Source organism: Scyliorhinus torazame, chromosome 1, assembly GCF_047496885.1.
Source record: "Scyliorhinus torazame isolate Kashiwa2021f chromosome 1, sScyTor2.1, whole genome shotgun sequence".
Classification (NCBI taxonomy): domain Eukaryota; kingdom Metazoa; phylum Chordata; class Chondrichthyes; order Carcharhiniformes; family Scyliorhinidae; genus Scyliorhinus; species Scyliorhinus torazame.
In genome coordinates, this window is record NC_092707.1 from 67,300,120 (window position 1) to 67,318,183 (window position 18,064).

The 18,064-nt window shown below is 48.2% G+C and overlaps 1 protein-coding gene across 3 annotated transcripts in view; it reads left to right on the forward strand.

The window, feature by feature from the left end:
• Positions 1-3,179: 3,179 nt before the first annotated feature.
• The window catches only part of LOC140408636 (coiled-coil domain-containing protein 42 homolog), a 51,474-nt gene continuing 36,589 nt past the window's right edge, over positions 3,180-18,064 (forward strand). For 2 of the 3 annotated variants that reach the window (XM_072496106.1, XM_072496132.1), the window contains exon 1: positions 3,455-3,615. In XM_072496106.1, the coding sequence (XP_072352207.1) occupies positions 3,563-3,615 (53 nt within the window). In that variant the 5' untranslated portion in view covers positions 3,455-3,562. Of the gene's footprint in view, positions 3,297-3,454; positions 3,616-18,064 lie in introns of those variants that run through there. The other variant, XM_072496115.1, reaches the window with a different exon arrangement.

Sequence of the window (18,064 nt, forward strand, 5' to 3'; positions counted from 1 at the left end):
GTCACGAAGGCTTTTTTCAAGAAAATTGAGAAAAGTGTCATGAGTTTTGTGTGGGCCGGGAAAACCCCGAGAGTGAGGAGGGGGTTCTTGCAGCGTAGCAGGGATAGGGGGGGGCTGGCACTACCGAGCCTAAGTGAATACTACTGGGCCGTCAATATCTCAATGGTGTGTAAGTGGATGGGAGAAGGGGAGGTAGCGGCGTGGAAGAGATTGGAGATGGCGTCCTGCAAAGGAACCAGCCTACAAGCACTGGTGACGGCGCCGTTGCCGTTCTCCCCGAAGAAATACACCACAAGTCCAGTGGTGGTGGCAACGCTAAAAATTTGGGGGCAGTGGAGACGACATAGGGGAAGGACGGGAGCCTCGGTGCGGTCCCCGATAAGAAATAATCATAGGTTTGTCCCGGGGAGAATGGATGGGGGATTTGGAGCATGGCAGAGAGCTGGGGTTGTGCAACTGAGAGAACTGTTCGTAGACGGGACGTTTGCGAGTCTGGGAGTGCTGACGGAAAAATATGGGTTGCCCCAAGGGAATGCATTTCGGTACATGCAACTGAGGGCTTTTGCGAGGCAACAGGTGAGGGAATTCCCACAGCTCCCGACGCAGGAGATTCAAGATAGAGTGATCTCAGGGACATGGGTGGGGGATGGTAGGGTGTCGGATATATACAGGGAAATGAGGGACGAGGGGGAGATCATGGTGGATGAGCTGAAGGGGAAATGGGAAGAAGAGCTGGGGGAAGAGATTGAGGAGGGGCTGTGGACTGATGCCCTACGTAGGGTAAACTCGTCATCCTCGTGCGCCAGGCTAAGCCTGATACAATTCAAAGTTTTGCACAGGGCGCATATGACCAGAGCAAGGCTCAGTAAATTTTTCGGGGTAGAGGATAGGTGTGGGAGATGCTCGAGAAGCCCAGCAAACCACACTCACATGTTTTGGTCATGCCCGGCACTGCAGGGGTTCTGGGTGGGGGTGGCAAAGGTGCTTTTGAAGGTGGTGGGGGTCCGGGTTGAGCCAGGCTGGGGGTTGGCTATATTCGGGGTTGCAGAAGAGCCGGGAGTGCAGGAGGCGAAAGAGGCTGATGTCTTGGCCTTTGCGTCCCTAGTAGCCCGGCGAAGGATATTGCTAATGTGGAAGGAAGCCAAACCCCCGGGCGTGGAGACCTGGATAAATGACATGGCAGGGTTTATAAAACTAGAACAGATAAAGTTCGCACTAAGGGGTTCGGCTCAAGGGTTCACCAGGCGGTGGCAAACGTTCATTGACTACCTCGCAGAACGATAAAGGAAATGGGAAGGTAACAGCAGCAACCCAGGGGGGAGGGGGGGGGGAGGGGGAGGGGGGTCCTCAGGGGTGTTTTTGTATAGATATTTGTACTTGGTTATGTATATTGGATTATTTGATTTTATTTCTGGAGAGTTATTATTTTTGTTATGGCAGTTGCCATTTAGTTTAAAAATTATTTATTTATTTGTTAAAACGGTCACTGTTATTTATATTGTTTTATTGTTGTAAAAAGGAAAACCTTTGTATTGTTTTGTTTGCCCGAAAAATTTGAATAAAATATATTTTTTTTTAAAAAGATGTATAGATTTTTGGATTGTTTGAATGAGGATAGTTTATCGAGAATAGTTAGAGTTTCCAGTTTTTTATTTTTCTGTAATGCATGTATTAATGTTATAGCGCCCCGTAGAGTTTTATGATAATGAATGTATTTTAAATGGTTTAGGTAAAATTGTGTTGCATAGGATAGGACAGTGTAGAGCCTAAGTATGGGTGCCCGAGTTGGTCAGAGGATGAAGACGACGTAGTAGTGTGATCCTTCACGCTTCGTGCTGAGGATCATAAGGAGGGTGTGTAGCCATCTGGGATGGCCACGTCCCGATTACAAATGGACACTTGCAAAGAACGCAGGGAAAATTGGACAATGCTAAGAAACAGGCAGGTGCAAGGTCTGTCTGTTGATTAGAACCTTAAGCTCTCAGACCGGACAGAAACTGCCAAGAAATCTACATACTAATGAGCCTTCTCCGTGGACAAAAGGGAAACATTTAGTTAATCCATGTTAAGGAAGACACCGTGGCGCCAAGAGAGTCTAAAACAGAGCAGACCAATGGTCACTAGGACACGCCCAGCAATCAGGGAACCACCCCTTTATTGGAGGAAGATCGATATGAATGATTGGGAAAGACCCAATTAATTGAGGCCAAGTTTAAGGCCCGCCCAAAAGCGCGTGAAGCCCTTTTTAGTATTAAAGGTATTCCCCAAGGGAGAATCTTTCTTCTTTGGCTTTAGCTCTCAGTGTAGAGACCAGCCTAGCAGCTACATCAGACCAAGTAAGTTCCAAGTCAACGCACGCTATGAGATAGACGCTCCTAGTTGCTACCCTGTAAACAGCTCAACCCAGCAGCCTCAGAACCAAGCAATCGGCCATTGTTCCTCTGACTGAGTGGGCACCCGAAGCTAGTAATAGTGGTAGTTTAGTTTGTAGAGTTTATGCATGAGTAGATTTGACTGTCTAAATAAATGAGCATTGCTTTTGAACTTACTAACTGGTGTATCGCGTCATTGATCAGTATTCGGTTCTGAACCTTGTGGCAGTGTCGAAAGATACCTGCCGACTCTTGAGCAAACGTAATCAAACAGAGCCAAATTAAGAAACAGCCAAAGTTAGCAACAATGTACAGGTCAGCAATGAGGGCTCCATTGTTGAAGTGCCCTCGGCGTCTCCCACCTGCCTCAGCAGCGCCCACCTCCTCCTGATCCTGGGGCTGCCCAGGCTCCACACAGCTGCTGCCTCTGTGGTCTGGGTCTGGAGCATTGGGGGGAAGAGTGAGCTGGGAGGTGGGCAATCAAGAAGACTGCGATGCCAGTCTGTGCAGGGAGTGCAGGAGGGTCGGTGGGCGAGGGGGGGGGGGGGGGGTGTCTAACACCCAGGGAAAATTCTGCCCATAATTAACCCTGTTTCTCTGTCCCCTCAGATGGTGTTTGACCCACTGGAATGTTTCCAGCATATCCTCCTTTTTTTTTCAAATTTCCACTGTCATCAGTTTTTTTACTCCTGCTTCCCTGTTCCCTCTGTCTCGTTTGGCCAGATTGTGGTCCTCAGCAGTGCTCCTACATTTGGGCAAATTCAGGAGCAAGATCCAGGTCCAAATCGCAGCCTTAGTCTCTTCAGTGGGGAGGTGGCTAATGTTCGATTTGAGAACAGAGTCAACCTGCTCGGGCAGTCTTGCTGCAAATATAAGTTAAACGAGGATTGCTTGGCTTCACACATGGCTGTACGCAATGCACAAGTGAGTCCTGAACTGCAAGCAACATTTTACTTGTTGACCGCATAGTTAGGTTAAGGCGATACCTTTGTCCACGAGAGAGCGTTTCGGAAGTGGGTCATGTTGCCCAAGTGACGAAGTTTCCTATCCCTATGGTTACCTGGTCAGGGGTAAAACAGACACAACATTCCCTGCATCTGGTGCCAGTGATCTGATTTCCGCCTCTGCAGAATATCACGTTTGCTTCAGATTTTAAGCAATAGAAACCGGACTCTAACGCATCGAAAGAAATGGCAAAGCCTTTCGGGGACTATTATGATAGCATATTCGAAGACAGGCTGATGTAAGTCAGAGGGGGCTTGCTTTTTCCCCCCACCCACTCCTGTCTTGCTACTTTGCAAATCGCTGCTGTTTTGCGGAGTAATCGGGTGAAGGAATTCCTTTTACTTGACAATTACATTAGCTTGGGACAGGATAAATACACTTTGAATTTGCAAACTTTTTTCCTCACTTATTTAGGTGTATGTGGATTGAAGGAGAAATGTAACGCTGTCTTATTACTAATTATAATGGCAGTAACTATTAGTGGATTGCTACATGCACGCAGACCTATTGAAAAACAAGGAAGTAAAGGATTTTCGTTATGTTTGGAGGCGATGGCAGCTGGGGGTCGTTCTCTTTGGGCAGAGAAAGTTAAGGGGGATTTAGTAGATATGTTGAATCATAAAGGATTTTGATGTAGTGAAGCAATGAGCAGCTGTTTACAAGTAGAAGGAGAATAGAGATGACCAAAGGACACAGATTTAAGTAATTTGCAAAAGAATAATAGAGTTAAAATGAGTGTTGTTCTGCATTACTGTCTGAAAGTGTGGAGGAAGCAAATAACAGAATGACTTTTAAAAGGGAATAATTGTAGGGGTGAGATTTGCAGGTAGTGGGGAAAAGACAAGGGATTGGGGTTTATTGGACCGTTCTTTCAAAGTGCTAGCACAGGTAAAATGGGCCAAATGGCTGTAAGGAAGTGGGTTCCAGGATTTTAATCCAGCAATGGTGCCCTCATATTATTTTTTTTTAACCAGGGGGTGAGTTTCCCGTTCATCTTGAAGTCCTGCTCCCGGGGCTAAAAGTGGGAGCTGACTCCACTTTTGTAAGTGCCAGGACGCTGGGCGACACATTGCCGCAGCCAGCCCCCAGCACCTGCCGGCTCAGTAAGGGGGCTGGCAGCTCAGCAGCACCACACCGCCACCAGTGGTGGCTGCTGAAGTGGCAATGAAAAGGCAGAGAGAGCGCCTCAGTAGCAGGCACTTAAACATAGAAACATAGAACATACAGTGCAGAAGGAGGCCATTCGCCCCATCGAGTCTGCACCGATCCATTCAAGCCCTCACTTCCACCCTATCCCCGTAACCCAATGACCCCATCTAACCTTTTTGGACACTAAGGGCAATTTATCATGGCCAATCCAACTAACCTGCCGTCTTTGGACTGTGGGAGGAAACTGGAGCACCCGGAGGAAACCCACGCACACACGGGGAGAGCGTGCAGACTCCGTACAGACAGTGACCCAGCGGGGAATCGAACCTGGGACCCTGGCGCTGTGAAGCCACAGTGCTAGCCACGTGTGCTAGCGTGCTGCCCACTTGGGGAGAAGGTAGTTAGGCTGGGGGAAGCCAGGGCCGTGCTATTGTCTCAGGGCTGATCATTTCCACCCTCTTGAACCTGGCAGTCTCTCCATGCAGCAGCGGGCCATTCTGAGGCGGGTTAAATGCCGTGGAGGCGAGAAGTAGCTTCCAGCACCCCCACCCCCTCCCGCCCATATTTATTGCAAATTCTCCCACCTGCTAACTCGCCCCCAGTGGGCTAGGGAAACTCAAGCCATAATATTGGCAATAAATGTGAACCCAGGTAAGGTGGCAGGACAATAGGTAGCAGAATTCTATTTGTGAATTTCAAAGGAATTCACATTTAGGTGATTATAATTAAGGTATAAAGTTCGAAACATGAATCTGTAATTCTACAAAACCTGAAAGTGTCTTTAGCAGTTTGAAGTAACATTTTGTTTTTTGCTGGTATCAATGGGTATGTCTCATTATTGTTGTCCTGTGTGGTCATCAGTAGGTAATAAAGCAATTTTCTCACAGGGCACAACTCCTTATTAGGTTATATTTTTGTGTGAACACAGCAGAATCTGTATATACTTGTAATACTATTCATGCAATGTTGACCCTCTCAAACAGAACTCGCAGCCAGGTGAATAATGATATGGAAGGAATAGCAATATGAAGGAGGGAATCTAATTGCCCAAACCCTACAGGATGCACTTAATCAGTACATTTAAACAATAATGAACTAGCCTTCAAAGCCTTATGAAGCAGGCCTTTCTTTTGAATCTTCAAATGTTTATCTCAAAAAATGGGTTTGTTGTAGCTCTGGTTAATCTGCTTAAAGGAACACAAGAATTAGGAGCAGGAGTAGACCATTTGGCCCCTCAAGCCTGCTTTGCTATTCAATATGATCACGGCTGGTCTTGGGCTTCAACTCCATTTTCTTGCCTGCTCCCCATATCTCTTAGTTCCCTTTGAAACCTAAAATCTGTCTATTCCAGCCTTAAGTGTACTCAACAATGGAACATCTACAACCATCTCCGATAGAGAATTCCAAAGATTCACAAGCCTTGAGGTGAAGTAATTTCTCCTCGTCTTAGTCCCAAATGGTTGGCTCCATATCCTGAGACTGCGCAGCCATGTTTTAGATTCCCCCGCCAAAGGAACCAATCTTTCAGCATCCACCCTATCAAACCCACTCAGAATTCTGTTGGTTTCAATGAGATTGTCTTATTCTTCTAAACTCCATGGAATATAAGCCCAATTTACTTACCCTTTCATCATAGGACCCCCCCCCCCCCCCCCTCCCGACCAATCTAGTGAACCTTCGCTGTACCACCTCCAATTCAAGTCTATCCTTTTTTAAATGTGGTGACCAAAACTGCCCAGAGCATTTCAGGTATGGTCTCACCAAAACCCTGTACAACTGTAGAAAGACTTGTTTATTCCTGTATGCTAATCCCTTGAATGGCCCAATATATAATTTCCCTTCTTAAATGCTTGCTGCACCTGCATGCACTCTGCGTTCCTCGTGCAAGCATACCCGTTTCTCTTTGAACACCATCTCTTATAAGTTTCACACATTTAAAAACTATTCTGCTTTCCTTTCTTATGACCAAAGTGAATAGCATCGCATTTCCCCACATTAATTATTCATCTGCCATCTTGGTGCCCATTCATGTAACCTGTCTATTTCCCATTAAAACCTCCCTGTATCCTCCCCACAGGTCAGCTTTCCACCTAGCTTTATATCATCAGCAAATATAGATACATAACTCTCTGCCTAGTCATTAAGTCATTAATATAGTTTGTAAATATCTGGGGCCCCAGTGCTGATCCTTGCAGCGTTCCACTTAGTCGTTGCCTGCCAGCCTGAAAAAGCTCCATTTACGTCTACTCTCTGCTTTATATCCATTAACCAATCCTCTATCTATGCTAAAATATTACCTCAACTCCATGAGCCCTTATCTTGCCTATTAACCTTTTTTGTGGCACCTTATTGAATGCCTTTTGGAAATATAGGGATACTACATCTGCTGCCTCCCCTTTATGTGGCCTACTTGTTACAATTGTAAAAAAAACTCTGATAAGTTTGTCAAACTTGATTTCCCCTTAGTGCAACCGCGTTGACACATTCTTGTGCTGAAGTTTAAGAGACCACAGAATCACAGAAATACAGTGCCCGTCAAGTCTGAACCGACACATGAAAAGCATTGACCTTCCTACCAAATCCCATTTGCCAGCACTTGGCCCATAGTCTTTAATGTTATGACGTGCCAAGTGCTCATCTAGGTACTTTTAAAGGATGTGAGGCAACCCACCTCTACCACCTTCCATAGCAGGGCATTCCAGACCGTCTGGGCAAAAACGTTTCTCCTTGCATTTCCCCTAAACCTCCTGCTTCTCAGCTTGGACATGTGTGCTCTCGTGACTGACCCTTCAACTAAGGGGAACAGCTGCTCTCTATCCACCCTCTCCATGCCCCTCAATCTTGCACATCTGTCAGTCATCACCCTCTGTCTCTTACAACTAAGCCGTTTTTGAATCCACCTTATCAAATTACCCTCTATGCCATGTGCATTTGCGTTCTTCATAAGTCTCCCATGTGGGACCATGTCAAAGACTTTGCTGAAATCCACACAAACTACATCAACTGCACTACCCTCATCTAAAGACCTGGTCACCTCAAAAAAATCAAATTTGTTAGGCATGACCCCCCCCTGACAAAGCCCTGCTGAGTATTCCTGATCAAACCTTGCCTCTCCAATTGGAGATAGATTCTCTCCTTCAGAAGATTCTCCAATAGCTTCCCTACCACTGACATGAGACTCACTGGTCTGTAGTTCCCTGCCTTATCTCTACAACCTTTCTTAAATAGTCGAACCACATTAGTTGTTCTCCAGTCCTCTGCAGGAATTAACAATTTGGGTTAGAGCCCCTGCAATCTTCTCCCTCACCTCCTAGAGCAGCCTGGGACACAATTCATCCGGACCTAGAGATTTGTTCCACTTTTACGACTGCCAACACCTCCAATACCTTGTCACTCTCTGCTTTAATTTACTCAAGAACTTCACAGTCTCTCTCCCTGAGTTCCATACCTAAATCTCGTTCTCTTGGGTGAAGATGGATGTGAAGTATTCATTCAACACCCTTCAAATGTCCTCTAGCTGCAGCCAGGGGCTGTTTAGCACAGGGCTAAATCGCTGGCTTTGAAAGCAGACCCAGGCAGGCCAGCAGCACAGTTCAATTCCCATACCAGCCTCCCCGAACAGGCGCCGGAATGTGGCGACTAGGGCCTTTTCACAGTAACTTCATTTGAAGCCTACTTGTGACAGTAAGCGATTTTCATTTTTTCATTTTCACAGATTGCCTCCTCGGTCCCTACTCTTTTCCTGGTCATCGTCTTCCCATTGATATGCTTAGAGAATATTTTAGGATTTTCTCTGCTTTTACCAGCCAGAGCTTTCTCATATTCCCTCTGCTCTTTGAATTCCTTTCTTAAGCACCACTCTGCACTTTCTGTACTCCACTAATGCCTCTGCTGATTTGCTCCCCTGGTACTTGCTAAAAGCATCTCTTTTCCTTCTCATCTTATCCTGAATATCTCTGATCACCCATAGTTCTCTGGGCTTGTTATTCCTTCCGATCACCCTAGGAATATGTTGGGCCTGCACCCTCCCCCCAACTCATCTTTTGTAGATTTCCCCACAAGTAGGTTTTTCCAGTCTACCAGATCCTACCTCATTTTACTAAAATCCGTTCTCCTCCAATCAAAAACTTTATTTCTACAACTTGTCTATTTCTTTGTCCATAACAAGCTTAAATTGTACCATGTTGTGGTCGCTATCCTTAAAATGCTCCCCCACCAACACCTCAACCACCTGCTTGACTTCATGCTTTGACAAAGAGTCATCGGACTCGAAATGTTAACTAATTTCTCTCCCTACAGATGCTGCCAGACCTGCTGAGATTTTCCAGCATTTTCGCCTTTGTTTCAGATTCCAGCGTCGGCAGTAATTTGCTTTTATGCTTGACTTCATTGCCAGAATTAGGTCCAGCACTGCGCTGCCCCTCTTACATATTGACCTCAAAGGTTCTCTTGTATACATTTTAAGAACTCGATTCTATCTAAGCCCTTAACTATCCCACTTAATGTTGACAAAGTTGAAATCACCGAGTATAATTACCCTATTATTATTTTTACACACCTCGGCGAATTGTGCACATATTTGCTCCTCAATTTTCTGCTGACTATCTGGGGGGTTTTAGTAGTCAAGGAGAGTCTTGGTTTAGGAAAAGTATCTACAAGCAACATTCAAAATCCCAGCTGGGCTGTTCTGGAGCTCCGGCTCCTACCTGGGCCAGGTTTTATCCTGTGAAATTAACAAGCCTGCTGAAGGGCCTCTGTCCCTCAGCGGGAAAGCTCGTCCTCCACAAGGCTCATGGAGAGATTAATCTGGTTGTCCCCATGGGTCTTGTGGGGTTATAAGATCCCTCCCCCACAAAGTCTGTAAGTCCCCCTGAAGTAGGGAGTGTAGGAGGTCGTCTTCTCTTCTTTGCCCACGGCTGCACTTCCAGTGGCTGTGCGGCTGGGTCGGGAGGTGTGTAGCATGTCAGGGATTGTTGTTGCTGCATTGACCGTCTGGAATGTACTGCTCGCGATCGATCCCTGGCAAGGCCATCGGAAATGTTAGATGCCTGGTTCTCCATCTCGTAATCTGTGTTCACCACCCCTTGCAGTTCGGTGGAGCCCCCATGTGCCAGGCTGACGTGACTGGGAAGGCGGTTCCTCTGGTGGGGCATGTCCTAACACCAGTCCCCTGCTCCTGATGTGATCAAGGTGCTTCCGTACTGCTCGTTCGGGAGTCTTTATTTGGTACGAGATTGGTCCGGTCTGAGTTACCACAGCCCCTGGAATCCAATGGTCGATGAACTGAAGTTTTGGCCGTACACCACGTCCCCTGGTTGCAAACCCCAGCTCAGTATCCGCCTGTCTCGACCGTGCCTCTACCAATCCTGACTGCGTTGCGCTCTCCTGTATATCGGGGAACGTGAGGCGAAGGCGGGTCCTGAGCCTTTGGGCCATCAATAGCTCAGCTGGGGGCTACACTGTTCATGGCATGTGGCGTGGTCCGTTAACTAAATAAAAATTGTGTCAATCTCATTTCCACAGACCCGTGGTCTGTTTCTTCATCCTTCTCTTGAAGGCCTGCACCACTTGCTCAGCCAGCCAGTTTGGTATGAGGCCAGGCAAAAATCATTGCTGGGATGGTCATTCGTTCCCACCATCCAGACCTGGCCATCGTACATAGCTTCTGGCCGGCATATTGATTTTTGATACCCCTGAGTGTGCAGGTCCTATATGGTCTGTCGGCCCTGGTTTGAGACCACAATCTAAACCCCCCACTGGAGGATGATGTCTTCCACACTGAGCCTCCGCATCTCAGTGTCAAAGGCCTGTAGTTCTTTGGGAAGATTCCCTTGCTGGCCCTCATGCAAGGCGATGTGGAGCATTTCGCCAATAATGAGTTCTTTTGCGTCCAGTCGCGAATTCGGGCAGCCGTAACCATAAAATATAGCATTGAAACAACTTCATCAGCCCTTGGAGGGGATGGGAGTCATGTTGGTAATGGGAGCTGGCATAGCACGTCCGCATTCGTGATCTGCGTCTTTGGATGATGCGCAAATACGTACTTGTTTGCCACTAGCAAAAGGCTATTGGCAGAATTGCCTTGTCCTCTTTATAAAGCGCTAGCAATTGTTTGCAGCCTGTCCCAATGGTGAATTGACGCCCATGTACATATTTATGAAATTTCTTCACCACAAAGGCAACGGCCAGCCCTTCTTTTTCAATTTGGGCGTAATTGCATTCCGCATGGCCAAGGTCCGTGACGTGGATGCTATTGGCCTGCCCCATCCGTTCTCCATGCGGTGGGATAATACTTCCCTGATGCCCTAGGTGTCAGTTTCCTCTCTCTAATATGCTTGCGTCCAGTAACTCTTCCAGTAATGTCTGTCGTGGCGGTTGTGGAGTCCTTGTCTCCTTTCGTAGGAAGTTTCTGAGCTGCAGCTACCTTAGCTCATTCCCCCTGGCCAGCTGGAATTTCTCCGTCAGCTCGTCCAGTGTCGCGACCCTACCGTCGGTGTACAGGTCCCTCACTATCAATGTCCCCTCGTCCTGTCTCCACCTTTTGAAGGTGGCGTCAGTCAGTGCTGGTGTGAACCTATGGTTGTTACAGAGCTTCGTCCGACATTTTGGTCAGGCCAAATTGCTGCCGTAGCTGGTTCCAGGACTGGAGGGTGGCTATCACCACCGGGCTGCTGGAGTATTTTTTAGTTGGGGTGGGAGTGCCGCCATGGCAAGGGCCCGGAGGGAGGTCCCCTTGCAGGAGGCCTCTTCCGCGCGCACCCACTCAGCTTCTGGCTCCTTGATCCATCCCGTTATTCGCTTGGCCGTCGCCGCCCAGTGGTACAATTGTAGGTTTGGGAGGGCTAGCCCTCCCCTTGATTTTGTTTTTTATAAGACCTTCTTTGTGATCCTAGCATTCCCCCCCCCCCCCCCCCCCCAACCCCCACCCCCCCATACGAACGCCATGGTGATTAGTTTGTCTAATGCTTTGAAAAAGGCCTTGGGGATGTAGATCGGGATGGGTCTGAATTGGAAGAGGTACCTGGGCAACACGTTCATTTTGATCGTCCGGACTCTCCCCGCAAGGGAGAGTGGGAGTGTGCTCCGTCTTTGCAGGTCCTTTTTTACTTCCTCTGTCAGACTGGTGAGGTTCCATTTGTGGATCCCTTTCCAGTCGTGGGCTATTTGGATCCCCAGGTAGCGGAATTTGAGACGGGCTTGTTTAAATGGCAGTCCCGTTAATGCTGGCCCACCTACTTGTGGGTGTACCGGGAAGATCTCACTTTTGCTCATGTTGAGTTTGTAGCCCGAGAAGGCGCCAAACTCTTTCAGGAGCGCGATGATTCCGTCCATGCTGCTTTGTGGGTCTGAGATGTAGAGGAGCAGGTCATCTGCATAGAGTGAGACTCTGTGCTCTCTGCCGCCCCTTCGGATCCCCCTCCAGCTTTTTGACGCTCTGAGCGCAATTGCTGGTGGCTCGATCGCTAGAGTGAACAGCAGCGGGGACAGTGGGCATCCTTGTCTGGTGCCCCTGTGCAGCTGGAAGTATCGGGAGTTGGTGTTATTTGTCCGTACGCTCGCCCTGGGCGCGCTGTATAGGAGTTTTATCCAGGAGGTGAATCCTGTTCCAAGCCCGAGCCATTCCAGTACCTCTATGAGGTATTTCCATTCGACTCTGTCGAAGGCCTTTTCTGCGCCTAGGGAGACGATCACCTCTGGTGTTCTCTCCCCGGAGGGGGTCATTATCACGTTCATCAGGCGCCTGATGTTGGTGGTAAGCTGTCTACCTTTGACAAAGCCCATCTAGTCTTCTCCAACCACCTCTGGCACGCAGTCTTCTAGCCTTTTGGCTAGAATCTTGGCCAGTATTTTGGCATCTGCGTTCAACAGTGAGATGGGTCTGATTGACCCACATTCCATAGGGTCTTTATCTTTCTTAGGTATCAGCGAGATTGAGGCCTGTGCTAGCGTGGGTGGCAGTGTGCCCTTGGCCAGCAAGTCTGTGAACATCTCCCGCAGGTGTGGGGCCAGTGCTGTCGCAAATCTTTTGTAGAAGTCCGCTGGGAATCCGTCCGGCCCCGGTGCCTTCCCCGCCTGCATGGAGCTTATGTTGTCCATGATCTCTCCCAGTGCACGTAAACATCATTTAACCTCGGCATCGAGTAACTATCCATACAAGAGGCCTTGTTTATGGTCAACTAATAATCTCCACATAGGCGTATGGTTTTGTCACGTTTTAGTACAGGGACTACCGGTGCTGCCCAATAGGCAAAACATACCGGCCGGATAATACCGAGAAATTCCAATTGACTGAGCTTGTCTTCGATTTTTGCCAGCAGTGCATAGGGGACTGGATGGACCCTGAAGTATTTTGGCTAGTCCTCAAGCTCTACGTGTATCTTGGCCACGGTATTCTTAATTTTGTCCAGGCCCTCCTGGAAGACCTCTGGATTCTTGCCCAAGACTTCGTAAAGTCCTCCAGTGCCCATCAGGAAGATCCGTTGCCATTCCAGCAGGAGGCATTGTAGTCAATCACGGCCCAGCAGACTTGGTCCGGAGCCCTGCACCAATGTTAACAGACTATTGTCCATAGGTGCGTGGGGTCATAGTCATTCGTGCTACGGCTAGGGGTTCCCCCATGCAGGTTGCTAGTTTTGTCTTGGTGTCCCTCAACCTAGCTGTTGAATCCCAGTCCTTATTTTCGTAAACATCTGCCTCTCTCTTACTGAAACTGCAGGCCCATGTCCAGCTCCATATCCATCAGGTGGCCGTACTCCTGGACAGTTATTCGGATGGGGCAACCCGCACCACGGCAATGCAATTTAATTGCATGTACTCATCTTCAGCCAGCTGTTCTAGGTGGAGAGCACTGGCTCTGGCCTGGCGTCTCCCTTGGGTTGGACGGCGGGTTTGCTGGCTGACCCATGGTTTCTTATCCCTGCGACTTCTCTGGCCACAAGTGCCGCACCGCCGTGGATTCTTCTCCATCAACTCCGGGGAGGTGTCCTACCTGGCTACAGCAGCCCTTGGCCAATGGGCCTGGTCCCGAAGGGTTCAGGCCAGGGTAGGCTCCAGGGGCTCCTAGGGGGCACCCCTGTATACCTAGGTCGCTGACATCCCCTGGAGTTCCTGGATACCCCTCTCTGCACTTTCCCCTGAGAGGGTGATCTCGACAGCTGTTTTTAAGTCCAACATCATCTCGACCAATAATTTCTGCTGGGTCGCCATATTATTTTTTTCCACAAACAAGGCGGTCTCGTAGCATTTCGGGCAGGGATGGCCCATAGTTGCAATGCTCTGCCAGTTTGTGCCAGAAATTCGGTAATGGACTCCCCTGGGGTTCTCTCGGCCATGTTAAATTGTTACCTTTCCGCAATGACATATGGTTTGGGGTCGTAGTGGTTTGTCACAAGCGCCACTAGCTCTTCGAACATCTTGGAGTCTGGGGCCGTAGGGTATGTTAGGCTCTTTATGATGCTGAAAGTGGGGGCCTTACAGGTGGTCAGAAGAATTACCATCGGGCGTTCATCCCCAACGATAACATCCGTCTTAAAAATAGCGCATATGCTCCACATACTGAGTCCAGTCCTCCACACTTTCAAATGCATCGAGTCTACCAACAAGCGGCATTTTCAAAATGGTGCAAACCTTATTCCTAGGCAAAGAGAGGTGGCTGTACTCCAAATGGTTAGCAGTGCCGACTGTAAGTTCCGCTTTATCCTGGTTGCTAATATAGTAGTCAAGGAGGAGTCCGGAAAGGAGAGTCAAAAACTCTCAACCCTTGGTTTAGGAAAAGTATATACAAGCAACAGTCCAGGTCCCAGCTGGGACTGTTGCGGAACCCCGGCTCCTACCTGGGCCGGGTTTTATCCCGTGGAATTAACCCGCTCGACCTCCATGAGGCTCACAGGAGATTAATCGGGTTGTCCCCATGGGTCTCGTGGTGGTTATAACGGTCTATAATAAACAGCTAGCAATGCGGCTGTCCCTTTTTTATTCCTATACTCTACCCACAAAGATTAATTTGATGCCGCCCCCCGAGATATCATCTCTCCTTACTGTAGTAACTGACTCCTCAAATGATAATGCAATGCTTCCTCCTCGTTTACCCCCTCCCCCGTCTCCCCTGAAGCTTCTGTATCCATGAATTTTGAGCTGCCAATCTTGCCCCTCCCTCCATGTCTCCATGATAGCTACTATATCACCATTCCATGTCAATCCTCACCCTTAACTCATCCGTTTTACCTGTAATAATAATAATAATCTTTATTGTCACAAGTAGGCTTACATTAACACTGCAATGAAGTTACCATGACAAGCCCCTAGTCGCCACATTCCAGCGCCTGTTCGGGTACACTGAGGGAGAATTCAGAATGTCCAAATTACGTTTTTTTAAAATAAATTTAGTGTACCCAATTCATTTTTTTCTGATTAAGGGGCAATTCAGCGTGGCCAATCCACCTATCTGCACATCTTTAGGTTGTGGGGGCGAAACCCACACAGACACAGGGAGAATGTGCAAACTCCACACGGACAGTGACCAAGAACTGGGATCGAACCTAGGACCTCGGCGCCGTGAGGCAGCAGTGCTACCCACTACGCCACCTTGCTACCCTATGAACGTCCAAATTACCTAACAGCACGTCTTTCGGGACTGGTGGGAGGAAACCGGAGCACCCAGAGGAAACCCACGCAGACACGGGGAGAACATGCACACTCCGCACAGACAGTGACCAGCCAGGAATTGAACCTGGACCCTGGTGCTGTGAAGCCACAGTGATATCCACTGTGCTACTGTGCTGCCCCAATACACCTGGCATTAAAGTAGAGGCCATCCTGCCTTGCCTTACTCCCTTGAAACCTAATACAGCTGTACTCCCTCAGACTTGATTGCTTTACTGCGTTATGCTGTGTCCTTCTTCTAACAGTCTATGTCTCCCTCCCCTGCCAGCACGGTGGCACAGTGGTTAGCACTGTTGCTTCACAGAACCAGCCTCAGTGTCCAAAGTGGAATTGTGAGCGGGACCCCAGAGGACTCCTGAACTACCCGCCCGGTTCTCCTGGACTGCAGGTGGTCACCCTTTCCCTTCCTTCCTCACATCCCAAAGCTATGGTGTGACCGCCTCTCTAAACGTGCTATCCACGATGCTCTCAGACTCGCAGCTGCTCCACAGTATCCCCAGCTGCCATTCCACCTCTGAAACACGAGCTTCCAGGAGCTGTAGCTGGAAATACTTCCTGCACACATGCTGATCCCAGGGACTGGAAATGTCCCCGGCTACCCACAGAGCAGGAGGAGCATACTTTGGACTCTCCTAACATGGCAAAATTTAAAATTTCAGAAGACTTTTTTTTAAACTAAGATAAATCAATAAGGGTCTAGCCTCCCGCCCACAGAGGCAGCACGGTGGAGCAGTGGTTAGCACTGCTACCTCATGCTGCTGAGGACCTGGGTTCGATCCTGGCCCCGGGTCACTGTCCGTGTGATTTTTGCACATTCTCCCGTGTCTGCGTGGGCCTCACCCCCACAACTCAAAGATGTGCAGGGTAGGTGGATTGGCCACGCTAAATTACCCCTTAATTGGAAAAGAAAATAACTTGTATTAAATCTAAATTTATATTAAAATAAAGTCCCTACCCTTGCTATAAAACAATGACTTACAATTTAATATAGTTTGAAAATGCCCACCCGGACGGACTTACTTACCTATCAGCTGCTCCCATTGGTCCCACACCACTTTCTGAACTGTGGCATCACCTTTGAAAGCCGCTGAGGAGAGGTAGAAAATGAAAAGAGCACTTCGCTCCCTCAGCCACAAAACTCCAACTTGCACATTCTACTGCAGCCCAATGTAGCAAGCACTCCAGTGAAAATATATTTCAATCTGTTTTATATTATAGAATTTACAATGCAGAAGGAGGCCATTCGGCCCATCGAGTCTGCACCGGCTCTTGGAAAGAGCACCCTACCCAAGGTCAACACCTGCACCCTATCCCCATAACCCAGTAACCCCACCCCTAATGGCAATTTTGAACACTAAGGGCAATTTATCATGGCCAATCCACCTAACCTGCACATCTTTGGTCTGTGGGAGGAAACCGACGCACCCGGAGGAAACCCACGCACACACGGGGAGGATGTGCAGACTCCGCACAGACAGTGACCCAAGCCGGAATCGAACCTGGGACCCTGGAGCTGTGAAGCAATTGTGCTATCCACAATGCTACCATGCTGCCCAATTTTGTTTGCTGATAATGGTGAAGAATATCTAAACCAGATTTTCTTTCTTGGTTTGGGCAGTTAATGATGGCACTTCCAGGTCAGGCATATCATGGCAAAAGCAAAATGCGGCAGATGCTGAAAATCTGAAATAAGAACAGAAAATGCTAGGAAAACTCTGCAGGTTCTGATGAAAGGTCATCAGCTGGAAACGTTAACTTGGGTCAGATGCAGCCCCACTGATATTGTCTGAAAACAACCTCAGCCTCACAATCTCACTTTAATCTGCACTGCAGTGAGACTTTCATTCCCACAGCAGTGAACCTTCTGGTCAATCTGAGTGAGTTTATGAATGATAACAATTTATTGGCACTTAGGTGCTGTGAACCTGCAATTATTAGGATCTGCGCTGGAGAGTACGCAAACTGATCTCACTGAGGATCCGTACATTTGGCAAGTAAAGAGGACTTGCATCACAACAGCTCAAACCATATTAAAACACATAAATCAGAAAGAACCATGCCATCCTCTAGAACGTTAATTTATCAAAATATTTTGAACATTTCTGGATATAAACATGGTTAGGGGTTGTGCACGTGGCTCATATCCAGTTTTCTTAATCATTTTCTACAGACAGGAGTTGGAAAATTGCTTCTAATGCTGGATTTTAAAAACAACGTGTGGTCCCAATAAAAGACACAGGTAGTTAAGGTTCAACATGGAAACGCGTGTTCCCACATGACTAAGCATTAAGAGCTCCGATAGGCTTTCTGGGAATTTGGAAAAACATTGCTCACCATTTTGGCTGGTAAACTCTCAGTCAATCTATGAGAGGGACAGGCCTTTTTGAAAGTGAGAGGCTGTTCAGAGCGGAGCATTTGACACCAAGGCAGCACGGTGGCACAGTGGTTAGCGCTGCTGCCTCACAGTGTCAGGGGCCTGGGTTCTATTCTGACGTCGGGTGACTGTCTGTGTAGAGTCTGCACACCCTGCCTGTGTCTGCGTGGATTTTCTCTGGTTGCTCCAGTTTCCTCCCACAGTCCAAAGATGTGCAAGTTAGGTGGATTGACCATGTTAAGTTGCCCAAAGGTTCAGTGGGGTTACGGGGGTAGGGTGGGGGAGTGGGCCTGGGTGGGGTGTTATTTCGGAGGGTCGGTGCAGACTCAGAGAATCATAGAATCCCTACAGAGGAGAAGAAGGCCATCCAGCCCATCGAGTCTGCACGGACCCTCCAAAGGACTTGATGGGCTGAATGACCTCCTTCCGCATTCTGGTTATCTATGATTCTAAAGGGAATCCAGCTTTTGGGAAGCTGGACTGGCAACTGAGCAACAAAAAT